General features: G+C 37.2%; 1 protein-coding gene across 4 annotated transcripts in view; it reads right to left on the reverse strand.

Annotated features, from left to right (window-relative positions):
• Positions 1 to 376: 376 nt before the first annotated feature.
• ZNHIT6 (zinc finger HIT-type containing 6) overlaps positions 377 to 25,771 on the reverse strand; it is a 76,609-nt gene continuing 51,214 nt past the window's right edge. For 3 of the 4 annotated variants that reach the window (XM_049879672.1, XM_049879671.1, XM_049879669.1), the window contains 2 exons: positions 10,978 to 11,102; positions 377 to 6,588 (listed from right to left, as the gene is read on the reverse strand). In XM_049879672.1, the coding sequence (XP_049735629.1) occupies positions 6,548 to 6,588; positions 10,978 to 11,102 (166 nt within the window). In that variant the 3' untranslated portion in view covers positions 377 to 6,547. Of the gene's footprint in view, positions 6,589 to 10,977; positions 11,103 to 25,771 lie in introns of those variants that run through there. The other variant, XM_049879670.1, reaches the window with a different exon arrangement.

The following is a 25,771-nucleotide window of genomic DNA, read 5'->3' on the forward strand; positions in this document are numbered from 1 at the left end:
TCCCTGCCTGTGCATATGCAGAGCTGCCTGTTGTTTCTTGTGGCATGACTGGACACTTCAACCCCTTAGTATTTCAGTTCACAAACCATTGTCCTGATCGTTTGCCTGAAAGCCTTCTGTTAACACCTGACCAAGAAAATACCTGGATCAGAACTTGCAGGATGGGTGTAGGGACTTTGAAGAAAGTCCCAGAGACAACAGTGGAGCACTCCATTCAGAACTGCTACTCACAAGGTCTTTGAGTTGTGAAGCAATGCAGGAATCAGACTCTGAATGTGAAGTTTTAGAAAAGTCGTAATCAATTAATTTCACATACATTTTTCATGTAAGTATAAGTGATATGATAAAAAAATTTATCTAAACACCTTATTCCATCAATTCTAAGCAATTTTTCATATTTTAATATTACATACATCAGAATGTATCACACAACCAACTGGCCATGTTTTTTGGTCTTAGTGGTTGTCTTAGACTGGGTTCTCTAGAGAGGCAAAAGCAGTAAAGCATATAAATATATATATAGAGAGAGAGATTTATATCAAGGAAATGGCTCACACGGTTGTAGAGGATGGAACGTCCCAATTCTGTGGTCAGGATAGAGGTTTCTGCTGATTCACATAGCCACAGAGGCTGCTGAATCCAAGGTCAGAGAGTAGGGCTGTTGCTCACAGACTGTGAAGATCGAGGAACCCAACATCAGCAGGCAAGTCTGCAGTTAAGCTGCTAGCTCAGGTCTCAAGAACAGGAGGTTAGATGAGCAGAAGCCAGCTGGAGGATCTAGAACGAGCAAAAGCCCCCCAAGCCCTGCCAGAACATCTGCCCACACTTGATGCAGGCCACACGAACAAGGAAACTGCCTTTCAACTGACTGGCTACTCGAAGCAGATCCCATTATGGGGCGATTACATATCAAATCTCAACAAGGAAATGACCACAACATTATACAACTGACAAGACACTGAGAATCATGTCCCAGCCAAGTTGACACACAATCTTAACCATCACCAAACCAAAAAACCAAAGCCAGTGCCATCAAGTTGATTCCGACTCACAGTGGTATATAAAATAGTGTGTATTACAATTGATGGAGTCTTGGATTTGCTGAAATCTCTAGAAGAGCTTTTTATATGCTGTCAGGTGCTATCGAGTCAGTTCCGGCTCATAGCGACCCTACGTACAACAGAATGGAAGTCCTGCACAATTCTCGCAATCACTGCTGTGCTTGAGCCCATCGTTGCAGCCAGTATGTCAATCCATCTCATTGAGGATCTTCCTCTCTTCCAATGACCCTCTACTTCCCAAGCAAGATTTCCTTCTCCAGAGGCTGGTTCCTCCTGATAACAGGTCCAAAGTATGTGAGACAAACTCTCATCATCCTTGCTTCTAAGGAGCATTCTGGCTGTACTGCCAAGACAGATTTATTCGTTTTTCTGGCAGTCCATGATATATTCAATAGTCTACGCCAACACAATAATTCAAATGCATCAATTCTTTAGTCTTCCTTATTCATTGTCCAGCTTTTGCATGCATGAGGTATTATAATTTAACTGGCAGCATTTTTTTCTTTGTGTTACATAATAACACTTTGTGACGCAGTGGCTGCAACAATGGGCTCAAGTATAAGGACTGTGAGGATGGCGTAGGACTGGGCAGTGTTTCGCTGTTGTACACAGTGGTGCTATGAGTCAGAACCGACTTGACAGTACCTAACAAGAACAGTGTTACATAAAATGGCATACCTTACTGTCAATTACATTTTAGATTCAAAGAAATACAGCAGTACCTACCCCAAGCAATTATGAGGATTCAGTAATTTAATGGTTGTACCTGTGGGTAAAATGATGCCTAACTACTGCTAAGTTCTATTTAAGTTTTTAGCTATTGGTGTTATTCTTATCAGTCAGGGGCTCTGCTACAATTAGGAGATAACAATCTATAACAAAGACTTAATTATTTTTTTAACCCAGAGATCTTCCCTACCCCTTGGACCCCAGCTCAACACCCAATTTTTATTTATGCACCATTTATTAACTTTGGTCTAAGAATGATTTGTAACCTCTACATGCCTTGACTTTATCAACTGTAAAATGGATTTATAGTAATCTGTCAATATTGCTCCCCACAAAAACATGAATTGGCCTCCATTCTCTACCTATCCCTTGTTCTCAAACCCATGTGGGCTCAAATTCTTATCTCTTGGTAAAGGTGAGGAATAAGAAAGGGAGAATGAAGCTGGGTGAGGAAACAATGGGCTGTCCCAGGACGTGGTGAGGCAGAGGGTGGGTTAATCCCAGATAAGGCTTATGAAATGGGCAACAACTACCTGGGAGATTCTTTAGCTCACTCTGTTATCATGGAAGTACTAGCTAGCCCTATGACTGACTCAGAATTGTCTCCATGGATATTTTGGCCTGAATGGACATCTGCTACCAGGTGATAGATTTGGGATCTTACAGTTACACTATAGGAACCTGGAAAACTAATTGCACAGGCTTACTCTGTCATTTAAGCCTGTAATATGCATCCAATAAGGAGCCCTGGTGGTGCAGTGGTTAAGTGATCAGCTGCTAACTGTAAGGTCAGTGGCTTGAATCCACCAGCTACTACATGGGAGAAAGATGTGCCAGTCTGCTCCTGTAAAGGTTATAGCCTTGGAAACCCTATGGGGCAGTTCTACTCCATCCTACGGGGTTGCTATGAGTCGGAATCGACTTGAGGGCTTTGCGTTTATTCAGTGTCCTGTTACTGAATTTTTTGTACCCCACTTAACTGCAGGGCTTCACTGTACCATCTATTTTACTGGATTTGTTTCGAGAAATTTTAAATGAGTTGATATACATAAAGTGCTTGGCATTTAGTAAGTGATCAATACATGTTAGTTTATTACTGTTATTATTACAGTTGATCCTCATTATTTACAGATTCCTTATTGGAGAATTGGCCTATTTGCTAACAATACTGGTAGTGCTTTCACGGTCATTTGCAGACATGGGCATACTCAGTCCTAGGTGAGGTCAAACAAGGCTGGTTTGGCTAGCAACTTATAATTCAGTATTTGTGGGGACTTTAAGACAGTGGCTATAAATGGGACAGGAATACAGTGCAAATATTAACTATGATTTCTATGTGGGAGGTCCATGGCAATTATTATTCCAAGATAGGTAGAATATGGTCATGTGGAGACAGTGAACAAGGAGTGATTAAAGGAAAAAAAAACAAACCTAGCCCCTGCCGTTGATTCGATTCTGACTCATAGTAACCCTAGAGGACAGTACAGAACTGCCCCATAGGGTTTCAAGGAGTGGCTGGTGGATTCAAACTGCCAACCTTCTGGTTGGCAGCTGTGGCTCTCATCCGCTGCGCCACCAGGGCTCCGACTAAAGCAAAGGGTGTCAAATGGGGTACAGTTGACATCTGTTACTTTCGTCTTCTCAGTAACCACCTTTCCTCTCCTGCTTTCTACACCTTCCTTTCTCTGATAACTTCTCCTTCCTTTGGGGGAACTCCTGACCTGATCAGCTCAGGAATGGAGTGTGATCCAATCTGGGCAAAATCAAAGCACTTCCCAGAAAATTTATATACCTTGCGCCATGTTTTTGGGGTTCCTGGGTGATGCCAATGGTTTTTGTGTGACTACTAACCTAGAGGTTCTCAGTTCGAACCCACCCAGTGGCACTATTTAAGAAAAACCTGGTGACTTGCTTCTGTAAAGATTACAGCCAAGAAAACCCTATTAAACAGTTCTACTCTGTAACACCTGGGGTCACCATGAGTCAGAACTGACTCAACAGCAACAGGTTTGGTTTTTCTTTTTGCTATGTTTTGGGCCATCGGTTGTGATAATGTAAGCTGAAACTATCAATCACTGCTGCTCACCATCTTCACCTTACTGACACCTACTCCAAAAAGAACATCCCCAAAGAGAAAGTCTGCCTGGAAGAGAAAACCAATCTGGAAAAAAGAACATCAGAGGTAAGTACGGGAGATGGTAAGATGCCTGGACCTCCCTGTATATGAGCCAAAAATTGCCGTTCATGCTGACACTGGTATGAGTTGGGTTTCTGTCACTTGCAACTGAAGGACAGTTGATTACTAATTAAAGGTGCACATCTACCTTAAAATAAACTTAATTTTAATGATTTTTATTTCTCTTTTTAATGCAGTAGGCTGTGATCAAATTAGGCTAGGCATCTCAGTGCAAAATTTAGATGAGTAATATGAAATCAGGTACAACACACAGTATATGTCAAACAAATTAAACAAAATGTATATAGGAAATTGTTGGCATTTTAATATACATTGTGAAACCTAAATCCTACTACTTGCTATAAGGAAACAAACTGGCACACTTTGCAATCTTAAATATCTATTACAGTAACTCTCTTTAATTCATATTTATAATAGGAACAGGTGCAAAATTTATTGTAATTTATGGCTATTAATCCCTTATGTCATAATTAGCAATTATGAAAGGTGTACCTTCTCTTTGAAATCATTGTTTAAAAAATAAAGGTGGCCAGGTGGAGCTTTTCTCCTTTAAAAATTTGATTCACCAACAAAACGCAGGATCTTGAACTTAACATGGGTCAAGGAGTTTGTTTACTTATGAGGATTTGTCAAAAATCCAAAACTGGAGAGGGCCTCCAGAAACAAACTAGGCTTAATGTGACAAAACTCTAGGGCTCTAAGTGAAATTATTCCAGTTTTACCCCCTCCAAGACTGTAACATGGTTATTCACTAAAACACATGTTTATTATAAATCCTGTGGGAATTCATGTGCATATTAATCAAAGGAGCTGATAGTTAAGGAAACTCTGCTTGTTAAATTCTTTCCAAAGGAATAGTCTATAACTAAAAAGTCTGAGAGAATTCTAGAAAATAGAGATGGCAAAGATGTATTATATCATGTGGTATTTCTCCCCGCTAATGGATGGGATAAAGTACAGGATAAATCCTTTGGTTTTTGTCCAGTTTTCAATTTAAATTCTAGAAAGGATGGAACTCAACACTTTTCTTGGAAACGAGACTACATCATAACAGATTTCACTGTCAGGAAATTCCTCTCCACCCTGATATTCAGATCACATGTTCTTTTTGTGTACTTTATCCCACTTTCCCCAATAACAACTCTATGACACATTTAATTCAATTCCATCCTATTCCTTGCCTATTTCAGAGCAACAAATTTCATTTTCAGATTGAGTCTGAATTCTCTGAAATCCCATTAACTTGTTTCTCCAGTAATATCATAAACAACAAATTACTCTAACAGACAATTCTTGAATTTGCTTTATAATACATACACATATTTCTGAAATCACAAGGCCTTATTTTTTCTTTTTTTGCATTATGTCTTTTGGATTTTCTTCTACAATTTCTACCCCAAGTTATATATATTTCTGTCTTATAAGTTTCTCCTAAGCTCATCTTCCCATTATCTTTTCATATTTCAAATTTTTCCAAGTCCCTTTAATTAATGCCTCTGGTTTCTTTTTGGTCTAAAACTTACTCCAATTGTCAACTAAAAATGGCTTTCTTTAATGTCCAATTTTGTCACTGTTTTCTTGACCATTAAGTACACCGATGCAATACAGATGTAATAATCTTTTACTCTTTTACAGTCACATTGTGATTTCATAACTGTATAAATTCCAATAAAATTAGGGAACTTTAATTTCAATATGTGAGATCAAAATGCACACAGAGCTGCCATAAGGTATAAATTAAACCATGTATACACACAAATACACACATATATATTTCAATAACAAATTGAAGAGTTCCAAATGTTTTTTCTTTAGTTATTGCTAGACACTTCAAAACAGCACAACACTGGCCATCACAATATCCCTGTGTGGTAATAGGGTGGAGTGGAAACGGAATTAAAGGCACAGAATTCATAGTAAGATACAGTTCACTTTGTGCATAAAAGTCTAAATTCATTAGCACTGATGGTTCAAATAGCAATGTACAGCCAATAATTTTCTTAGGCAAATATAAGAAATTATTATTAATGGTATTTATCGAGTCTTTACAAAGACACTGTACTGGCTACTACCAGTACCCATCAGTCATCTCAAGAGGGAAAGGTTACATATAAACCTCAAAGACAAGAACTGGCGAGGATCAGTCATCCTGCGGCTGGACAGTGTGTTGTAAGGCCTTCTTGCTCAGTGAGCTTCTACTACAGAGGATGCCAACTTTGTGGCCAACACAGCTGACCTTGCACTAAACTAACAAATAAAAAAGACTTCAGCTTATGGAATTAAGCATGCTAAAAGCCAGGATTTAACAAGCTCTCTTTTTTCTACTGATCAGGTACAAAACAGGGTTGTTAATATGAAGAAGGGCCTTACAAGTAAATTTAAGAGACTAGAAAATGCATCTTGTTAAAAAAAAAAAATCATTTTTAGGTTTTTTAATTACTTTCCAGACAAATAAAAAATTCCAATCACCCACTGATAATGCTCCAATCTTCCAATAGCCAGCCAATACATAGTCCTCTGCAACTGTCTGGGAATTGTCACCTTCTTCCAGAAGAAATGATCAACTTTCACTGCCAAAGTTTTTGGAAGATTCACTTTTCACTAAAAAAAAAAAAAGTAAACATAGAGTCAAGTGTTTATACTGTTTCTGTTTAGCCTGTTGTTATTCCTCTTCTCCCCTCACTTCCGATGCATAGCAGCAGCACTGTTCAGGGGGGCCAGGCAGCCAAGTTACATAATTCTGGCCACAATAAATAGAGAAACGATGTCTGAAAGTGGCAATTATATTCTGTGAGGTAACATCCTTCCTGATTCTGTGGAAGACTCAGGAATGGTCACTTCACGGTGTGGTTATGACCCCATACTTGCAGCACTGAATAGATCACTATGATCATACAGGCTGGCCAACTGTGGTTGGAATAAATTTTTCCATGATTTCATTTTTTTTTTTAAACTTAAAATTGAGGGTCAGTATGTTGAGTGACTGTGGCCCGACAGATGACTAATCACCATCTCCTTCCTTCCATCAGAAAGAAGAATCAGAGCAGAACTGGAGTCAAAGCTCTTGTCTTGCCTAGAATGGGCAAGACAGCAAACTCACTCACTAAACTGAGTTCCTTGAGGACAGGGACTAGATTTTTCCTCCCTATATCCATCTCCACAGCATAGCATGGAGTAAGCACCCAATCAACGTTTGCTCAATCACTATGACTGCAAGTCACTCTGTCTTTTAGTTTTTTTTTCTTATCTGCAAAATGGGAACCACGGGGACGTCTCTATTAATTTTGCTATATTATGAAGCTAGCACCCCTGGGTGGTGCAAACAGTTAACACACTTGGCCACTAACCAAAAGTTGGAGGTTTGAGTCTATTCCGAGGCATCTCAGAGGAAAGGCCTGGTGATCTACTTCTGAAAAATCAGTCACTGAAAACCTCATGGAGCACAGTTCGACTCTTGCAAACATGGGGTTGCCAGGAGCCAAAATCGACTTGATGGCAACTGTTTTTTTTTTTAAAATTATAAAGCCAAAAGGAAATAATATATAAAAACAATTTGGAAGTTGCTAAGTTTGAAATACAGATTATTTTGCTTGAGACTCACAGTTATCTATCTCCCCCGTGAGGGTAAGAAAAATAAAGCTCAGAGGGAGAGTGAATGCTCTAGGGCCCACTGTTAATACGAACTGATGCTAGAACCATAAACTTACACCTTTGCTTCGTATTCCAACCGCCAAGTTCCTTGGGGTGTGCTGACGGTGCCTAGATTTTAAACCGTACCAGCAACCAAACTGGTGCTAACAGAGCCCTTCCCATCTGTGTTTTGTTCCATTGTGTGTGGGGTCGCCACGAGTCAGAGGCCAATTCGATGGGAGCTAACAACAACAGCTCTGTTAGTAAGGCACTAAAATAGATTCCAACCAAGATACAGTCCCTGTTCTTGCGGAATTTTATAAACTGTGGCAGAACTCTTCAACTGTCTCCATGATATAACAAGTTAGTTGTTTTCTCCTCTGGCTTCCTCAGCACTTTAAAGTCTACACGTGTGTTCTTGTGCTTGAGATCCACCTCCCTCACTTTCCCCACCCCACCACACACACACACACACACACAAAAACAAAGGAAGAAAAGAATAAGGAGGAATGGGGGAAGAGAGAGGGAGCGAGAATGGATGAAAGGATTTATTGGCCAACAAGCGACTGATGTATTGAATAGAAGCAGCTGCTATGCCAGATATTTCCATTAATTCAAATAATCAATTTTGGGTTTGACTCTTTTTTAAAAGGCAGCATCATTTTCTAATCTGTTGTATTAGGACAATGTTGTTGTGTGGTGTCGAGTTGATCCTAACTCGCAGTGATCCTATAGGACAGAGTAGAACTGCCCCACAGGGTTTCGAAGACTGCAAATCTCTATGGAAGCAGACTGCCACATCTTTCTACCACTGTAGAGCAGCTGGCGGGTTCCAACTGCCGACCTTTTGGTTAGCAGCTGAGCACTTAACCACTGCCCACCAGGGCTCTTTGAGAAATATATTTTGCTGGTATTTTTAAATTAATGGAGCTTTGTACTATTTGGCAGTTTGGGGAAATATATTTCCATTTATTTGCCTACTGACACTGCCAGTTTCATTCTTTTAATTGGCTCCATTCTTTGGATTGAAACGCAGCATGCTTTTATCAAATGATTTAAATCTGTGATTCTTTGGCCAGCAAGTAACACCATTCTGAGCACCTCCCATGCTCAGGTGGGTAAGTAAGCAGAACTCTACGTCTCCGTTACAGTGTGCTACCCTGACTGCTTACCCTTTATATTCAACCATCTTCATTCCTTAAAAAGCAAAAATCGAACAAACAAAACTTGCCCGCTGCCCGTCAGCACAGGCTGATTTTTGAAAAAGTAAATTATGGCAATCTATAATCAAAACAAACATTATAATAACTACCAAGTGTGAAAACTACTGAATCTCAGCACAGGACCGTATTTCCCCACAAAACTAGAAGAGAAACACCTTGTACTATGAACTCAGGATCAAAACCCAACATTTTTTGCCTCTGGAGAGGGAAGAAATTTCAAGGCTTTCCAAAGAAAATGTCCTGTTCTTATTTATCCCTTCCTGCATCCTGCAAAATATCCAATGTTGTGAGGTGCTCACACTAAGATATGCACGTACAGGAAGACCTGGCGTTATATTTAGGTGTGTGTCCTTATGGCATGATAACACTGGTATGATCCCTAAAATCTCTTCAGATTCTTTGCTCAGCAGCTCTAAGTGATCCTCTATACTGAAAGCACAAGCTAGACACCTGTGCTTCCTATACATAAGTCAAGCATCACATATCCACCAGAAAATACATTTTACTTAATTAGGTTCCAAATAACACTAGCAAAGTAGCCTTTTCTTTTTGCTTCCTTACAGGAAGCCTTACTTCAATATGCATTCCTAAACAAGGTGAAAGAGAAGCTGTGTGTGCTGTGTTTATTTACACAGACAATGTTTGCCCTGGCTAGTAACCCACATTACTAAACAAATTTCTCTGAAACCGACATTTGGAAAGAGAGGTATGTGAGTTATATTAAGGAAGAAGTAAGGATTTAAACAGCCTTAAAAAAGTGAAACTGGTCATTTAAAACTGAAATTTCTAATTTACTTTGAGAAAATAAAATTGAATATTGTCAAGTTGTGCAAAATATATAGTCAAGAATAAATATAACATTTACCCATAAAACCCATTGCTGTCGAGTTGATTCCAACTCATAGCGACCCTATAGGACAGAGTAGAACTGCGCCATAGAGTTTCCAAGGAGCGCCTGGTGGATCTGAACTGCTAACCTTTAGGTTAGCAGCTGTAGCACTTAACCACTACACCACCAGGGTTTCCATATAACATTTAGAGATTCTTAATTTATTATTATGAACTTTGCTTTTGCTAATTAAAATTTGGTTTGAAATTGTGGCACTGACAAAAACTTAGGCTACTCTGAAAAAAAATTCTCCTATTAACTTTTGGTAAAGAAAAAGCTATATACAGGTACAGAGAAAAACTCACAACATAGGTTACTGCCTGTTATAGCCTATAATGCTTGTATTTAACAATGAAACTTGAACCATATATTTCAAGTAACATTCATTATTAAAAAAAAAAAGTTCAATTCAATTCAAGGATTCTACTGTCCTCTGGAGTTTGTTACAATGAAGCTTGGTCTGTACCTAAAATTCTTAGCTGAAAGTTCTATCTAATGGTTTTCAGTAAAGTTGGATAATCTTCCTTTTCTTTTTAAAGCAATTACTGAAGACTTTTATCTGTCCTTTAGGACCCTGCATTCAGAAACACAATTGGTCTATTTTAATTTAGTAGTCACAAACATGGATAAGTAATTTTATACACTTATACACAAAGTAATTTTATACACAAATACCTTTTCAGTTCTGAAACTTCCTTTCCTCCAACTCCACTATTCACCAAAAAGGGAAAAATATCTACTTTTAAAGACCCACTAAAATGCTAAGGAATATGACCAAGGAAACAAAAACAAGGAAAATAAAATCCGTGGTTTCAAAGAAGATAAAGGGTCAAGGCAATGCAGCCAAAATTCTAAAGATAATGTTCCTTGTAACATCGCCTCTTTATAGAAGGTAAGACACTAGAAACATTTTTTGTAAACCCTAATTTTAGGAATCTCTAAAGAAAGAGTTTTAATTAGGAAGTAAATTTATCTGAACACAGACAAATTACACAGCACATTACTTAAAGACTATTAGCTTAAAAAAAGAAAAACACACAGAAGTCCAATAAGGCAAAGAACATCCTTTTATAACCAGACACTCAATCTGATCTATTCACTTAGTTCTTTAGAGTATTAGTGATACAGTAAATACAGTAAGTAAATGTAGTGGAAAATCACATATATAAAAAAATTAGGGCACTCATGCAATTGCTTCAGTTGCAATAGAGTTACTCAACAGCACTACAGGAACAAATTTACACTTACCTTGGTGAAGAATCTTCATGTCGTTACTGGATCCTTTCAACACCACATGCAATGTTGGGTACTCAATAATCACCTTGTTCTTCAAATTGTCTAGGAGACTTTTACAAGGATCCAGTTCATAATAACTTATTAATAAAAAGGAAAACAAAAAACACTTCAATATTAGAAAGCTCACAAATTAAAAAACAAAGATGATCACATCAATTCAGTAGTTATTTACTTAAAATAAGTTTAATACATTCTAAAAAAGCCAGATAGGAGAACTATTATTACTGAGACTCTTAAACTACATTGAAAGTATTATCAAATACTTCAAAATTAGGAAAGCCCTAGAACAAAGTGCTATTTTTCATACCAAGCAAGGAATGCAGACAAACTTTTATAAAATAGCTATGTTTAATATGCCATGGATTTTTCCTGAATAAAATAATTATCTAAAAACTCAAAAATCCTAAAATATATTTATTATTTATCCCATGATAATTTCTAAATATACAGATTTAAAATTGTTGGTTATAAAATACTTTTATAAAAACTTAAAAAATGGTTTCTAGAAATTTATATTGCCATACAATTAACTTTAACTTTCCTTTATTTTGAAGTTATATACATATACATACGTATGTATGTATTGGGGGCTTTTAAATGGACAGCAGTACGAAACTGAAGAAATATGGAGTTTATAAATCTTGGTATTGTGACATAAATGTCAAATGTGTCACAGGTAATTTTAGATACTACCCACTGCTGTTGAGTCGACTCTGACTCATGACAGCCCCATGGCTGTAATATTTACAGAAGCAGATTGTCGAGCCTTTCTTCCAAGATGACATTTAGTGGGTTTGAACCATCAAATCTTTAGATTAGTGGTTGAGAGCAAACTAGTTTTGCCACCCAAGGACCTAATTAGATACCACTATTCCTTAAAGTACATCATCCATCTGTCAGTTTGTTGTACTGCAGTGGCTTGCGTGTTGGTATTAAGGAAAAGTATGGCTTTGTGATGGTTAAGATTGTGTGTCAACTTGGCTGGGCCATGATTCTTGTGATCACTCCCATGGTTGAATCTGCTGTGAGTAGCCAATCAGTTGAAAGGCAGTTTCCTTGGAGGTGTGGCCTGCATCAGAATATAAGCAGATGTTCTGGCTTTTTGGCTCACTCTGGATCCTTCGGCTGCCTCTCGTCCATCTCATCTCCGGCTCTTGGGACTTGAACTACCAGCTTATCTGCAGATCTTGGGATTTGTCAATCTTCACAACCTGAGAGCAGGAACCCCGCTCTCCGACCTGCAGATCTTAGGTTTGCCAGCCCTTCAGCTACGTGAATCGAGAGAAGCCGCTCTCCTGATCCACCAACTTGGAATGTTCCAGGCTTTACAACTGCATGAGCCATTTCCTTGATATAAATCTCTCTCCATATACATTTATAGGCTTTACTGGTTTTGCTTCTGTAGAGAACCCAGCCTAAGACAGGCTTTCAATGGTTTAAAAATACAGGTTTCAACAGAACTTCCAGACCAAGATTATCAAGAAAGGCCTGGTGATCTACTTTCAAAAATTTGCAAACAAAAACCCTATGGATCACAACAGAATACTGTCCGATATAGTTCTGAAAGATAAGCACCTTAGGTTGGAAGGCACTCAAACTACACAGTGGCTTTAACAATGAACTTGAGCATACCAATTGTGAAGATGGCACAGGATCAGGCAACATTTAGCTCTGTGGTACATGAGGTCACCATGAGTCAGAGCCGACCTGATGGCAACTAACAACATTCCTTAAAGTATGAAATTCTCATGTCATTACTTAAAAAAATTTTGAGTTGATTGAGGATGCATCTTCATAACATTTCACTTTTCTGGTTTTTCTGGGACGAGAGAGAAAAGGGGTGGAGTTTCAGCTAGTTCAATAGGGGCTACATATGGAAAAATGTTAGCATGTGAATGTTATCTGTCAGGTCAAAGAGGAAAAAGCTGAGAACGTGCCCACCAATGTCATGCAGAAGTCTTCCAACTTTTTTCTCCATCTCTACCAAAGTCAGATGATGTCTCCACGCAAAACACACATCCTATGGGATGCCCAGCATGACCAGTGTGTTGTTGTTAGGTGCCATCAAGCCAGTTCCAACTCACAGTGACCCTACGCACAACAGAACCAAACACTGCCCAGTCCTGTGCCATCCTTACAACCATTGTTATGCTTCAGCCCATTGTTGCAGCCACTGTGTTAATCTACCTCATTGAGGGTCTTCCTCTTTTCCACTGACCCTGTACTTTACCAAGCATGATGTCCTTCTCCAGGGACTGATCCCTCCTGACAACATGTCCAAAGTATGTGAGATGTACTCTCGCCGTCCTTGCTTCTAAGGAGAATTCTGGTTGTATTTCTTCCAAGACAGATTTGTTTGTTCTTTTGGCGGTCTGTGGTATATTCAATATTCTTCACCAACACCACAATTCAAAGGCAACAATTCTTCTTAGGTCTTCCTTATTCACAGTCTAGCTTTCACATGCATATGATGCGATTGAAAATACCATGGCTTGGGTCAGGTGCATCTGTCTTCAAGGTGACATCTTTGCTCTTCAACACTTTAAAGAGGTCCTTTGCAGCAGATTTCCCAATACAATGCGTCTTTTGATTTCTTGACTGCTGCTTCCATGGCTGTTGACTGTGGATCCAAGTAAAATGAAATCCTTGACAACATCAATCTTTTCCCCATTTATCATGATGTTGCTTATTGGTCCAGTTGTGAGGATTTTTGTTTTATGTTGAGTTGTAATCCATGCTTCTGAAGGCTGTGGTCTTTGATATTCATCTGTAAGTGCTTTGTGTCCTCTTCACTTTTAGCAAGCAAGGTTGTGTCATTTGCATAACACAGGATGTTAATGAGTCTTCCTCCAATCCTGCTGCTCCGTTCTTCTTCATACAGTCCAGCTTCTCGGATTATTTGCTCAGCATACAGACTGAATAGGTATGGCGAAAGGATACAACAACCTTGACGCACACCTTTCCTGACTTTAAACCACGCAGTATCCTCTTGTTCTGTCCGAAGAACTGCCTCTTGATCTATGTACAGGTTCCTCATGAGCACAATTAAGTGTTCTGGAATTCTCATTCTTTGCAATGTTATCCATAATTTGTTATGATCCACACAATCGAGTGCCTCTGCATAGTCAATAAAACACAGGTAAACATCCTTCTGGTATTCTCTGCTTTCAGACAGGATCTATCTGACATCAGCAATGATATCCCTGGTTCCACATCCTCTTCTGAATCCGGCCTGAATTTCTGGCAGTTCCCTGTCGATATACTGCTGCAGCCGCTATACCGGAGCCCTGATGGTGAAGTGGTTAAGAGCTTGGCTGCTAACCAAAAGGTTGGCAGTTCAGATCCACCAGCTGCTCCTGGGAAACCCGATGGGGGAGTTCAACTCTGTCCTATACGGTTGCTATGAGTGAGAATCGACTCGATGGCAGTAAGTTTAAAATCTTGGTGGTAGAGTGGTTAAGTGCTGTGCTGCTAACCAAAACATCTGTAGTTTGAATCCACCAGGTGCTCCTTGGAAACTCAATGGGGCAGTTCTACTCTGTGCTATAGGGTCACTATGAGTCGGAATCAACTCGACAGCAACGACGACAACTGTAACTCCATCCTTTTCTCTCCCACCCAAAAAAAGCACAATGGAATGCAGGTGATCAAGAAAAGTTATCATTAGTATATATAATGAATCTGCTATAATTTTGTTTTAAAAGTAAATAAGTCACAAACTTTGGTATTTTTAAATCAGTAACAAATTACTTGTACTCACACCTAAGGAAGACATATAGCACATGCTTATTAAGAACCCTTGATGGAGTGGCCTCTCTTTGTTTTAAGTTTGTCTCATGCAACAGCTTTTCAAATAGGGGAATGTTGATGTGCTTAAAAAAATGTAAAGTCAAGCCCACTAGGAAAACTTATTTAAGAAGTACGTGACAAGTGGGAGGACAACTATAAAGCCAAAACTTTACTTATGTTTGGCTGACCACACACCCCACCCCTGGAATTAAATTATTCATTTATAATCACAGGATGTTTTCTATGTTGAAAAGAAACTTGAAATGCAAAATAGTTTTATCCTAAACCAGCCACCCCAGTGCCTATAGGACATAGAACAGAGACATTCTTTTCCAGTATAATGTAATACAGATGTGCTTATAACACTTTAAAAGTGGTTCCAGCATTAAAGGATTAAATGCTTCACATCTTTTAAACATTATTTCCCTTTGAAATAAACAGAATTGTTTTAAAAAAAGATTATACAAAAGAGAAAAGTGAGACTGGATTAGATACCAAAGTATAAGATTAACTTATAAAGTAAAATATAAAATGGATGTTACTAAATTTTTCTTAGTAGAAAATGAGACTTGATTTCTCAAATATGAACAAGTAGTATACTACAAACACCTGCAATAACTTACCTTCTGTGCATTCTAACTGAATCATAAGGCTTCTCTTAAGAAGCATTTTCCAATTTTTTTCCACTTATTTAAGTTTTTGGTAAATAATTCTCAATGTATACCTAATGTTTTAGTTCTTTCATTTTTTTACATAATATTAAATCGTTACTAGGTTTATCTAGATTTCCAAAGCTGAAACAATTAAAAAAAAAAAAAAAGAGAGCTAGCTCTTCAAAAGCTATATGAAATCAAAGTCTAATATTATTGAGGCTACAGTATATGTTCTCAGTAAAGAGACATTCAGAGATACTTAAAAATTACCAAATCACAAGTTATACATGATTTCAATCCTAAAACTATACTGATTACACTTGTTTAAAATTAAAAACAAAATGTGGTCCTTATTTTGTGTGACAAGCAGGCACTATGCAAAGTACTTCGGGTGCAAATACAAAGATTTAAAAGAAACTTGCAACTAATGAAATGTTTTTAAAAGCTTTATTCAAATGCAATACAAATCTGATATGCTGTATTTAAGAATGTTTTGGTTAGAATCACTGAATTTTATTTAATGTTAAATCTAAAACCTTACATACTTCTAATCACAGCTATTACATGTAAGTAAACTTCTGGGCTTTGGCTTTCTAGTCTGTTATATCAGGTCAGACTTCACTAAATAATCCTTCAGCTAAAATTCTGAATTTCTTTGATTTTTCTACCGCTAATGGTTACTCTTAGTTATCATTAATATTTACCCATGATTAAAAAGTAAATGATGTAATCTGTTCAAAGAAAAGTTATCAAGTACAAATAACCACAGGAGTGGCTTTTTATGGACTTGGAGTTTAGTTAAGTGATGCAGCAACTTTTAGTAGTTACTTGGGTTTGGAGTCTAACACTCTGAGTTAAAGTTTTGGTTCCATCACTACTGGTATGTGATTCTGGGCAAGCCGTTTACCTTTCCAAGCCCAAATTTCCATGCTTGAAAATGGACACAATGACAGTACCACCTCAGAGAGTTATTGTGAGGGATAAATGATAAAGCATAGAAAATGTTATTTAGTCAAACCATGAATCCATCAGGTTTTACATTTATATTTACCTAAAATAATTACACATTCTTACAGAAACTTTAGTAAACGACAAAGTCAATGAAATTTTTAATAACAAAAAATGTCATTTATTATAAAAGTGCTGAAATACATATTTGCCTTATGTGCATTTTAAGTGTAGCCTTACAACTTTTAGTACAACCAACTTTACTGCAACATCATTTTATATCACATTTACTTCTAAGAGGCTAAAAGTGCTTTGAATGTCATATTTCTGTTTCCACTATCTCAAGGCAAATTTTACAGGGTCCACCTTGGCACAGCCTGAAACCTTTAGGGTTCAACTCCTTTGCAAGTCATTAAGTCACAGAATTCTAAGGGATGGCTTTATCTTTCTGAAATTTCCATTAGTAGAGAGGCTCTGCTTCCATAAGACAAACTACTACAGGTTGGAAGAATTAAGACAGCAACATTTGTCTTTTTTCTTGCACTTAGGGACACTCTTAGAGTTCTCTTCTTGTTATTTCACATGCTCATCCCTCCCCACCCCCCAGGATCCCTAGTTGACACTGCTCTAGGCAGCTTCATGGGGGCACTATGAGGGCAGCATGGCTCAGTAGGTGAAACAGGCGTTACTGTGACTGATATTATATAAATAAAAGTCATTTTGATACTCAAGGGTGTGCTTTTAATCTTGGCTCTATTACTAACTTTCAAAGAAACTGGTCAAATTCTTGAACTTCATTCTCTGCACTTCATTAGCAAATTAGGGTGCTTTTTAAAAATTCCTTCTAACTCAAAGAGACCAAGAGTAAAAAAAAAAAAACAGTCACAAATTGCTTTATTTCCCATCTAATCATGATGTCCCTTGGATCATTATCCCTCCCACACTTTAAAAAATACTAAAACTAAGTTAGAATATTCTCCAGATTTAACAATCTAGCAGCAGTCCTTATGCCAGTATTTTTTCGCTATAAAATAAGGTCACTGGATGAAATAATCATCAAGATTTCTCCAGCTCTAAAATTCTACAATTTTTGATACTTACCTGCCAAAGGTAGCACTAAACCGACATTCTTTATAGTTGTATTTATTTCTCAATCTAGGTTTCTGGGTTAAAACTGCATCTAACTAATTCCAAAAGTACAAAGTTGAACCTCTGGTTTTTTTTTTTTTTTTCCATTTAATGAACCTTCTTAAAAATCACTTCATTGTTAACTGATAGCTAAATGTTTTTAAAAGCACGGCTCACCTTGGCATAATTAATTCAGTAATGTTCCTGAATCAATTATAAACTAAATATTTTACATTTATATTTATCAAATTTCTTTAATATAATGCAAACTTAAAAGTCCTAAACTTACTTTAATAGAGTAGAAAGAGAACTAATTAAACAATTTCACTTTCAAATCAAAATATTAAAAAAGAAGAAAAAAAGCTATTTTGTTAATGAAGACCCATAATAGAAGGAAAAATGATATGTAAACTCAAATTAAAATGTTTAAACCAAGTTGGGCACAGGTGTTCAACAGTTTTGACTCTTCTATTTTAAAATAAACAGTAGTATTTAAAATTCTCCAAATAATATTCCTGTCTAACAATTTCTACAACTCATAATGTCCAAGTCACATTAGAAACAGATTTTGTGACAGCTTTCTTATCCAGTCTTAGTTTTCCCATTAAAAAAAAAAATCACAATAATCGAATTAGTAGTTTGTTGCACTTTGTTTTGGGGTTTTTATGTATCTGCAATAAGGACGACATACACGTGCTTAACTTGGGGCACCAGTTGTGAGTTGTGTAGTGCAGAAATATGCCTCAATTGAGAAAGCTCAACCCTTTAGAAGCAGTCTAACCCATGATATGAAAGCTATGGACGTGGTGAAACAAAGTGACCAATTACTCGTTTTCAAACGTGCTTTAAAGAGGGTCTTACAAGGTCTGACTTGTTCTAGTTGCCATTTCTTAAGAGTCTTTTCTAATCTTCATTAGTAATCTCAACTACTTTTAAATTCAGAAGGCCTGGGTTCCAATCTTAATACTGGTCCTTCTGAGCTCTGACTCCTTAAGGGGACTCAGTTTTCCTAATCATAATGGCAGGAGGAATCCCTGGGTGGAATAAATGGATGGAGGTTTGAGTCCACCCAGTGGAGCATTACAAGAAAGGCCTACTTCTGAAAAATCAGCCACTGAAAACCCTGTGGAACACACTTCTGCTCTGACACACATGGAGTCTAAACTATAACTTGTTAATATGTTTAGGATCTATAAAGAGACTAAACAAACAAACGAAAACCAAACCTGTTGCTGTCAATTCCGACTCATAGCAGCCCTACAGGACAGAATAGAACTGCATCATAGGGTTTCCAAGGAAAACCTGGTGGATTCAAACTGCTGACCTTTGGTTTGCAGCTAAACTCTTAACCACTATGCCACCAGGGTTTCTAGTTTGCACAAAAAGCACAAACTTTGTAGACAAACAGACCTGAGTTCAAAATCAACTTGGTTCCTTTGGATTAGTCAATTTCTCAGAGCCTAAGACTCTTCTCTTGTAGAGATAAAGTACTTCATGAGAATCAAACAATGCATGTGAAAACACTGCAAGCATTTATTTATCAATTAATTTCTAAAATATTTATTTAGTGTCTACCATATACAGCTAGTCTGCTAGGTAATGAAGATATGTTGTCATTAGTTGCTGTTGAGTCAATTCTGACTCACAGTGACCCCCATGTGTGCACAGCAGAATTGCTTCATAGGGTTTTCAAGGCTATGACCTTTCAAAAATATACATTTCTTCTGCAACTAAACTGAATGCCAGAGTCTTAACAATACAGACTCTAACATCTTCAGTCTTTATTAGGAAGCATCATTTTTGCAAAATACAAGGTTCCTCAAAGAAACTTTTGCCTACTTAAAAGTTGGTTAAATAGTTCATGAATTACTATTGTTGTTGTTGTTAGTTGCTGTCAAGTGGATTCCAACTCATGGTGTAACTACACTGTAGAATATTATTTTTAGAATTGGCAGGGACTTATTCCAGTGTTGCTTGTTTTCTAGAGAAACATCCTACTCAAAGTCACTCAGGGAGATGAAGAGTTGGTAATAGAAAACAGGTCTTGTGATCTCCTTTACTTGACTGTTTGCTCATCCATTCATTCCTCACTCAACACATATTTACTACGCAACTGCAATGTACCAGACACTGTAGAAAGTCCTGGAAACACAGTAGTGAACTATTAAGTATTTACTAAAGGTGAAAATGATGAAGCCTTTCTAGGAAACACGCGCGCATGCGCACACACACACGGCGGAGACAGGAATAAGCTAGGTGTCTACAAGGCTAAGTAGACAGTAGATATGGGGATACAGATAGAATTCACGCAGTTTTGGTATTTATAATAAATTACCGTGAAAGGTCTGGTTAGACAGGAGGCTTAGGCTATTTGGGTGAAATGAAATAATTGAATCACTTAGAAATTTCAATTACTCATGTCATTATTCCCTGTGAAGAAAACAAAGTTGGCTACAAAATATTATATAACATACCTCGCATGGATAAATTTAGTGAACTAATACCAAGTAAAAGGGTTAAAACATTTCCCAAGTTTTTAGAGAAAACTCTCATTTTATATTGCACATAACCAATCTGAAATGAGATCAGCATTAGGGAAACTGTAGGTTTGTAATCTGCAAAGAATTTGACTATTATATTACTTAGGATCTATTCTTCAGCACAGCCCCTCAAATTAAAGTTCTCAAATTCACAGCTGCTGAGGCTTCAATAGTTGTGTTTGCATCTATCCTGTAAACACTCACCCAGCTGTGCCAACTAGTTGAGCTTCAGCTTGCCTAGAGTTAAGTATACAATTCTTATCATAAAACTGTTTCCAGGAGAATGCTGAAAGTTAATTTCATTCCACCAATGGAAGAGTGTCATTTCTGAGATGATAAAAAATGATTAACATTCTGCTCTAAATTTTCCTTTATGTTCATGGTGATTCTTCAGTTTGAAGTCCTCAAATGATTCTTTGTTTCCTTTGTTCCTGAGTACAGACCCCAAAATGTGGTGAAAGGTTAATACCATTTTGAACACGTACTCACATTGATCACAACTTTGACCTTGAGAAATAATCAACAATCCCAAAATAACAAAGAACTAGGGTTGGTCTTCGCATAATCTAAGAACATGTATTATGGCCTTTATGGTGCTGAGAAGCACGTGCTATATTGCAAACAGCGCACTAATGCTCTGGAGGCAGAGGGGCCTGGGTTTGGATCTAGGTTCCACCATTCAGTAGTTACACAGCTGTATGCAGGGTTCTCTATGCAATTGTAATTGTGATGTATAATATATGCATGTATAACATAATTTGTGTAAAGTTTTTAATAGAGACTGTAAAAAATAGTAGGCACCAACAAAAGGTAGTTTTTAATACTTAATATATTTCATAAAGGCACAACCTATTAGCCTCCAGATTTAACCCTGATTTTAATTCATCCTTGTAGCAAACATTGTTTTATGTTTAGGAAAACTTACTCTGAGTCTTCATACATTTTTGCTTACACACACCCTAAAATAATTTCAGAAAACAATGTATGCTTTCATACATTTTTAAATAAATAGTGATCTAAAATTTCATTTTACATCTTTGCTTGTTAAGCTTAAATAGATGCGAAGTATATGACTTACAGTATATTGTAAATACTGATGATGTGAAATGAAACTGTAACATCACTCTTAAGTGAATCAACTAGAATCTAAATACAATGGCAATTTGATACCAATATGATCCATTTAAAAAGTGTATGACTAGCACTTCTGTCATAGTTAAGAATTTTATACTGTTCCTTTTCTCCTTGGATTTGTATTTTCATTCCAATTCTCCCACAAAATTTTATCCCAAATATATTTTTATGCTTGGAAATCTTTTCCTGAATACTCATCCATACTTCTCTGCAATAAAAACGTGTACGTAAATTAAATTTTTAATTTCATTACCTATTTTATGACCTTAAGGCTTTAAGTGCTAAAATTTCTTCTGGACCAAATAGTTTAAACTATTATTAATAAATGGATCAAAACAACACAGGTTTATTATAAATGTCGACAGTAATTAAACATTTAAAGTAAAGTTTTATTGGAAGCTGCATCTCTAAATGTGCTGGATGAGTGCCGACAACAGCATCTTCTATTGGATGCAAGGTTGTTTACAGGAGATTCTCAGGTGAGTTAAGTCATCTTTCTCCCGTTTATCTCCACGGTAGACATTAACAGAAGCAAATTCCAAGAGGAACGCAAGAGGAAGTTTAAGTAATCACATTTAGAAAGCAAACTGCTGTTATTCACAAATCTTCCTTCATCACTGTTATTTGCAAGGGATCAACCTAAAAGGCAGAAATGGTTTGCGGCTATGTACATAAGCAGCAGGTATGTACATAAAACAAGGCATCTGAAAGTAGTTAATATTATTTGTAGAAATTCTGGAATTCTTCTCATGTTCTCTTATTTAATACTGTACCACAGTTATTGTTATCAAAATAGCCTTTACTTTCAAGATCTTCAGTTTTCTAAAGGCAGAATTTTTTTTTTATTTTTAAATTTTTAACTAGATTTACATTTTCTATTTAGAATATCTTGAAAGTAAAATTTCCAATCATTCTATGTAAACTGGAACCAAGCTCATCTAATTTTCCATTTCTAGTTTAATTGGGCAAAGGTTACAGACTAGTATTTTTAAGGGGATAAAATATTTGATTTAAAAAACCCATCCCAATATCAAATAACCCATTTCTTTTACCATAACTTCAACAACTCAACTGAACTGACATCTACCAAACGCTTATGACATAAAACATACTACATTAGACACTGTAAGGGATCAAAAAATGTCCTCAAAGAGCTTACTACCCTGGCCAGTTTCTCAAGTGTGGTCCCATTACTTATATCAAGGTCTCCTAGGAGGCAGAGATTGTAGAAATACAGGTTTTGGGATCCCATGTAAGATTTATTAAACTAGAACCTCTAAGAGGAGGCTGGGAACCTATATTTCTACCAACTGTACTAGATGATTGATAGACACTGAAATCACAGAAGCACTGCTATATAATAAGAGAACACAGGTTACATGTTCAACTGGGGAGATGTTTATGATAAGGGAGGATAATTTGGCCAGTAGGAGCATGGAGGGACCTGGCAGGATTATGGGGTGAGGGGAACAAGAGGCCAGGCTCTCAGAATTAACTAGGGTTTAAAGGTGGTATCTTGGCAGGCAGAGTAGAGAGTCTGGCAAATAACACGAGCTGGGAGGCCTGCTCTACTCTAAGGCAGAAGAGGGCCTTTGCTTGCTGGTGGGCCGAAAAAAGAGGTAGGTAGGTCTCACCCTTCACTAGCATAGTGTTATAGGACCATCAGGAGGTCTTTTTATAAACAAAACTAATTTTTCTAAAAAGACATAAGAAAAAGTATCATACCTCTTCACTGAAAATGATTTAAAAATATTTCATATTAATGATTCATAAAGATCCAAAGAAAGTAAAGTTAGTTTTTTTTTTTTTTAATTTAAAAAACATCCTCTCTCTCAGCATGGAAATAAAATCATCCAAGAAAAACAGCTCATACTTTTTGCTGGTTACTTTTCAGACAAAAAGTGTTCTAAAAGTATGAACTACAACCAGCGCTGCGGGAAGTGACTACCAGAACTGTGAAAGTACAATCAGATAATACGCATTTGTGACGGTTAAAGTCTAGATGTTTTAATTATGGCTTGGGTTTTATATGCCAAATTTTGGAAGTACGGTGAAGGTATGCGCATCTATCAATAATGACAAGTTTGGGGTGTCCATGAAAAGATGCCAGCACCCTCCACTGGCCACCTGTTATGTCTTATATATTAAATATATAAGGATTACAGCATGTGCCCCATAACCATCTCCCCTCCTAGACTGGGAGCTCTGTGAGGGCTATCCTTTTAGATGTCTATGCAATTTCTAAGGAGCCCTGGTGGCACAGAGGTTAAGCACTTGGCTGCTAATCGAAAGGCCGGCAGTTCAAACCTACCAGCTGCTGTGTGGGAGAAAGACGTGGCAGTCTGCTTCCATAAAGATTATAGCCTTGGAAACCCCATGGGGCAGTTCTACTCTGTCCTATCGGGTTGCTATGAGTTGGGATCAACTCGATGGCAATGAGTTTGGTTTGGGTTTTTTATGTAAACCCTAGGGCTTATGCATGGAAGGGGCTTAATGAATATTAACTGAATAAATGAAAAATACAGACTTGATCAATCTTAACCCATTCATACTTCAGGTCAAGTTCATATATCAAAAAGCTTATTCTCTGTGCAGGTGCTATTTTTTCTGAACTAACTTTATTATAATCTTGCTCTAACTTCTTCACTTTATATATTGAGAACTGAGGTCGCCAACTGGTTAAATAACATAAGGTTACAAATGACCAATGAAATAATCCTTTAGAGCAGGGGGCAGCAAACTATAGCCAGCAAGTCTGTTTGTGTAAATAAAGTTTCATTGGAACACAGTCATGCCCATTCATTTACATATTATCTACAGTTGCTTCTGTACTATAACAGCAGAGTTGAGTGATTATGACAGGGACTGTAAAAATATTTACGGTCTGGCCCTCTGCAGAAAAAGTTGTCAAAGCTCTATTTTTTTGACTATTAAAGTGATATTGATACTTAGTATTTAGCAGGCACACATATATTTAAGTCTTAGTACATCATTTACTAAAAAATTAAGATGAGCTATGGAAAAATCACTAAGCACCGCAGGAAATAAAGAGATGAAGATGCCTAAGGAAGTCACTGTTCTCAAAAGAGAGTTCATCATCGTACGTGATAAATTTTATTGGGACAACACACAAGACAGAACTGTAGAAATCCATGAGAAGCAAAAACATTTTCTGAGATTCAAAGGATAAAGAAATTACATCCAGTTCAGGGAGAGGGGATAACAGCACGTGTAAGGGCTGCATTGTGAATACCCAGACAAATAGGGGAAGAGAACATATATGGAAGACTTATTATGGAGGTCAGTTATGTAACGCAGGGCAGCAAGAGAGAGGTCGTGAAGAAGTCACAGATAGACCAAAGTCCTTTGTCTGAGTTGCTAAAAAAAATGACAACGCCAGTAACAGGGAAAGAATATCAACATTGGTTGACTGTTGATCAGATGCCAGAAATACAGCCCATTTAATCCTCATTTAAAACAAACACACACACACACAAATCAGGAAGCAAAGGATGTGGTGGGATAAGATCTAGACACGTTGAGCTTAAGATTTAATGAGATGTGTAAGTGAAGGGAGCTGGAAACTCAGATTCAGAGCTTGGGAGAAAGGTTAAAAATTTAGTTAGATTTAGGAGCCATTTGTACAGAAATAACAGTGACAACATCTTAAATAAACAAGCTCCTGAAACCTCATATTCTTCCAATATCCAATTTATGTCAAAAGAAATGCAAACTAACATGATTGGGTATCTGCCCCCTTGTGGTTAGTGGTGAGTGGCCTACTGGGAGCATAACTGAGTTTAGAATACTTCACAGAAGTATAAGAAATTTGGCTGAAAGAAACTGTTATTAAAAAAAAAAAAATGTAATGCATGATACAGTCAACTGCCAGCCATGTGGAACTTGTTATTTTAAACAGATTTCCTCCTCTTATTAAGGAAGTAATCTCTAGGAAAAAAGAAAAGAAAAACCTCTTACATTCATTGAGTCAGTTCAGTAAGATGCTGGCCTGAATGTTTTTCTAGTTGCGACCCGTAATACATGAATAATAAGTATTTATTGAGAGTGATGTGCTATGTGCCAGGCACTGTGCTAAGTAGTCGACAAATTAATCTTCAAACACTGCAATATCAAGTCTGTCTTGATTCCGACTTTCAGATGGACAAACAAGCTTTGTAACTTTCCAAGGTCTGTATCAAATTTAAAACACTGACTTTATAAAAAATCTGCTTTGATGTAGGTTTTGGTTAAAAGCAAAAAGATTATTTTAGAGCATCGCATAATTTGAGTTAGGTTTCAGGAGCAGTGGTTTAGTGAATTTAGTATCTGTAATTGTGAGAAAAACCTAATCTGGAGTGTCTTAAAGTAAAATAAGAAGGTCTACTCCATAATTTTGGAACGATAATAGAGCGAAACCTGTGACAGCCAGAACTCAACGGGACTGCCTTGTTTTTTCTGGGCCTCGGAAGTTTTCCGCCTGTGACAGTGTGCAGCTTTATGACTTTTCTATCACTTCTTTTAGTGGAAAATATTTGAGCTTTCCTTCTCTGACAG

Source organism: Elephas maximus, chromosome 3 (assembly GCF_024166365.1).
Source record: "Elephas maximus indicus isolate mEleMax1 chromosome 3, mEleMax1 primary haplotype, whole genome shotgun sequence".
Classification (NCBI taxonomy): domain Eukaryota; kingdom Metazoa; phylum Chordata; class Mammalia; order Proboscidea; family Elephantidae; genus Elephas; species Elephas maximus.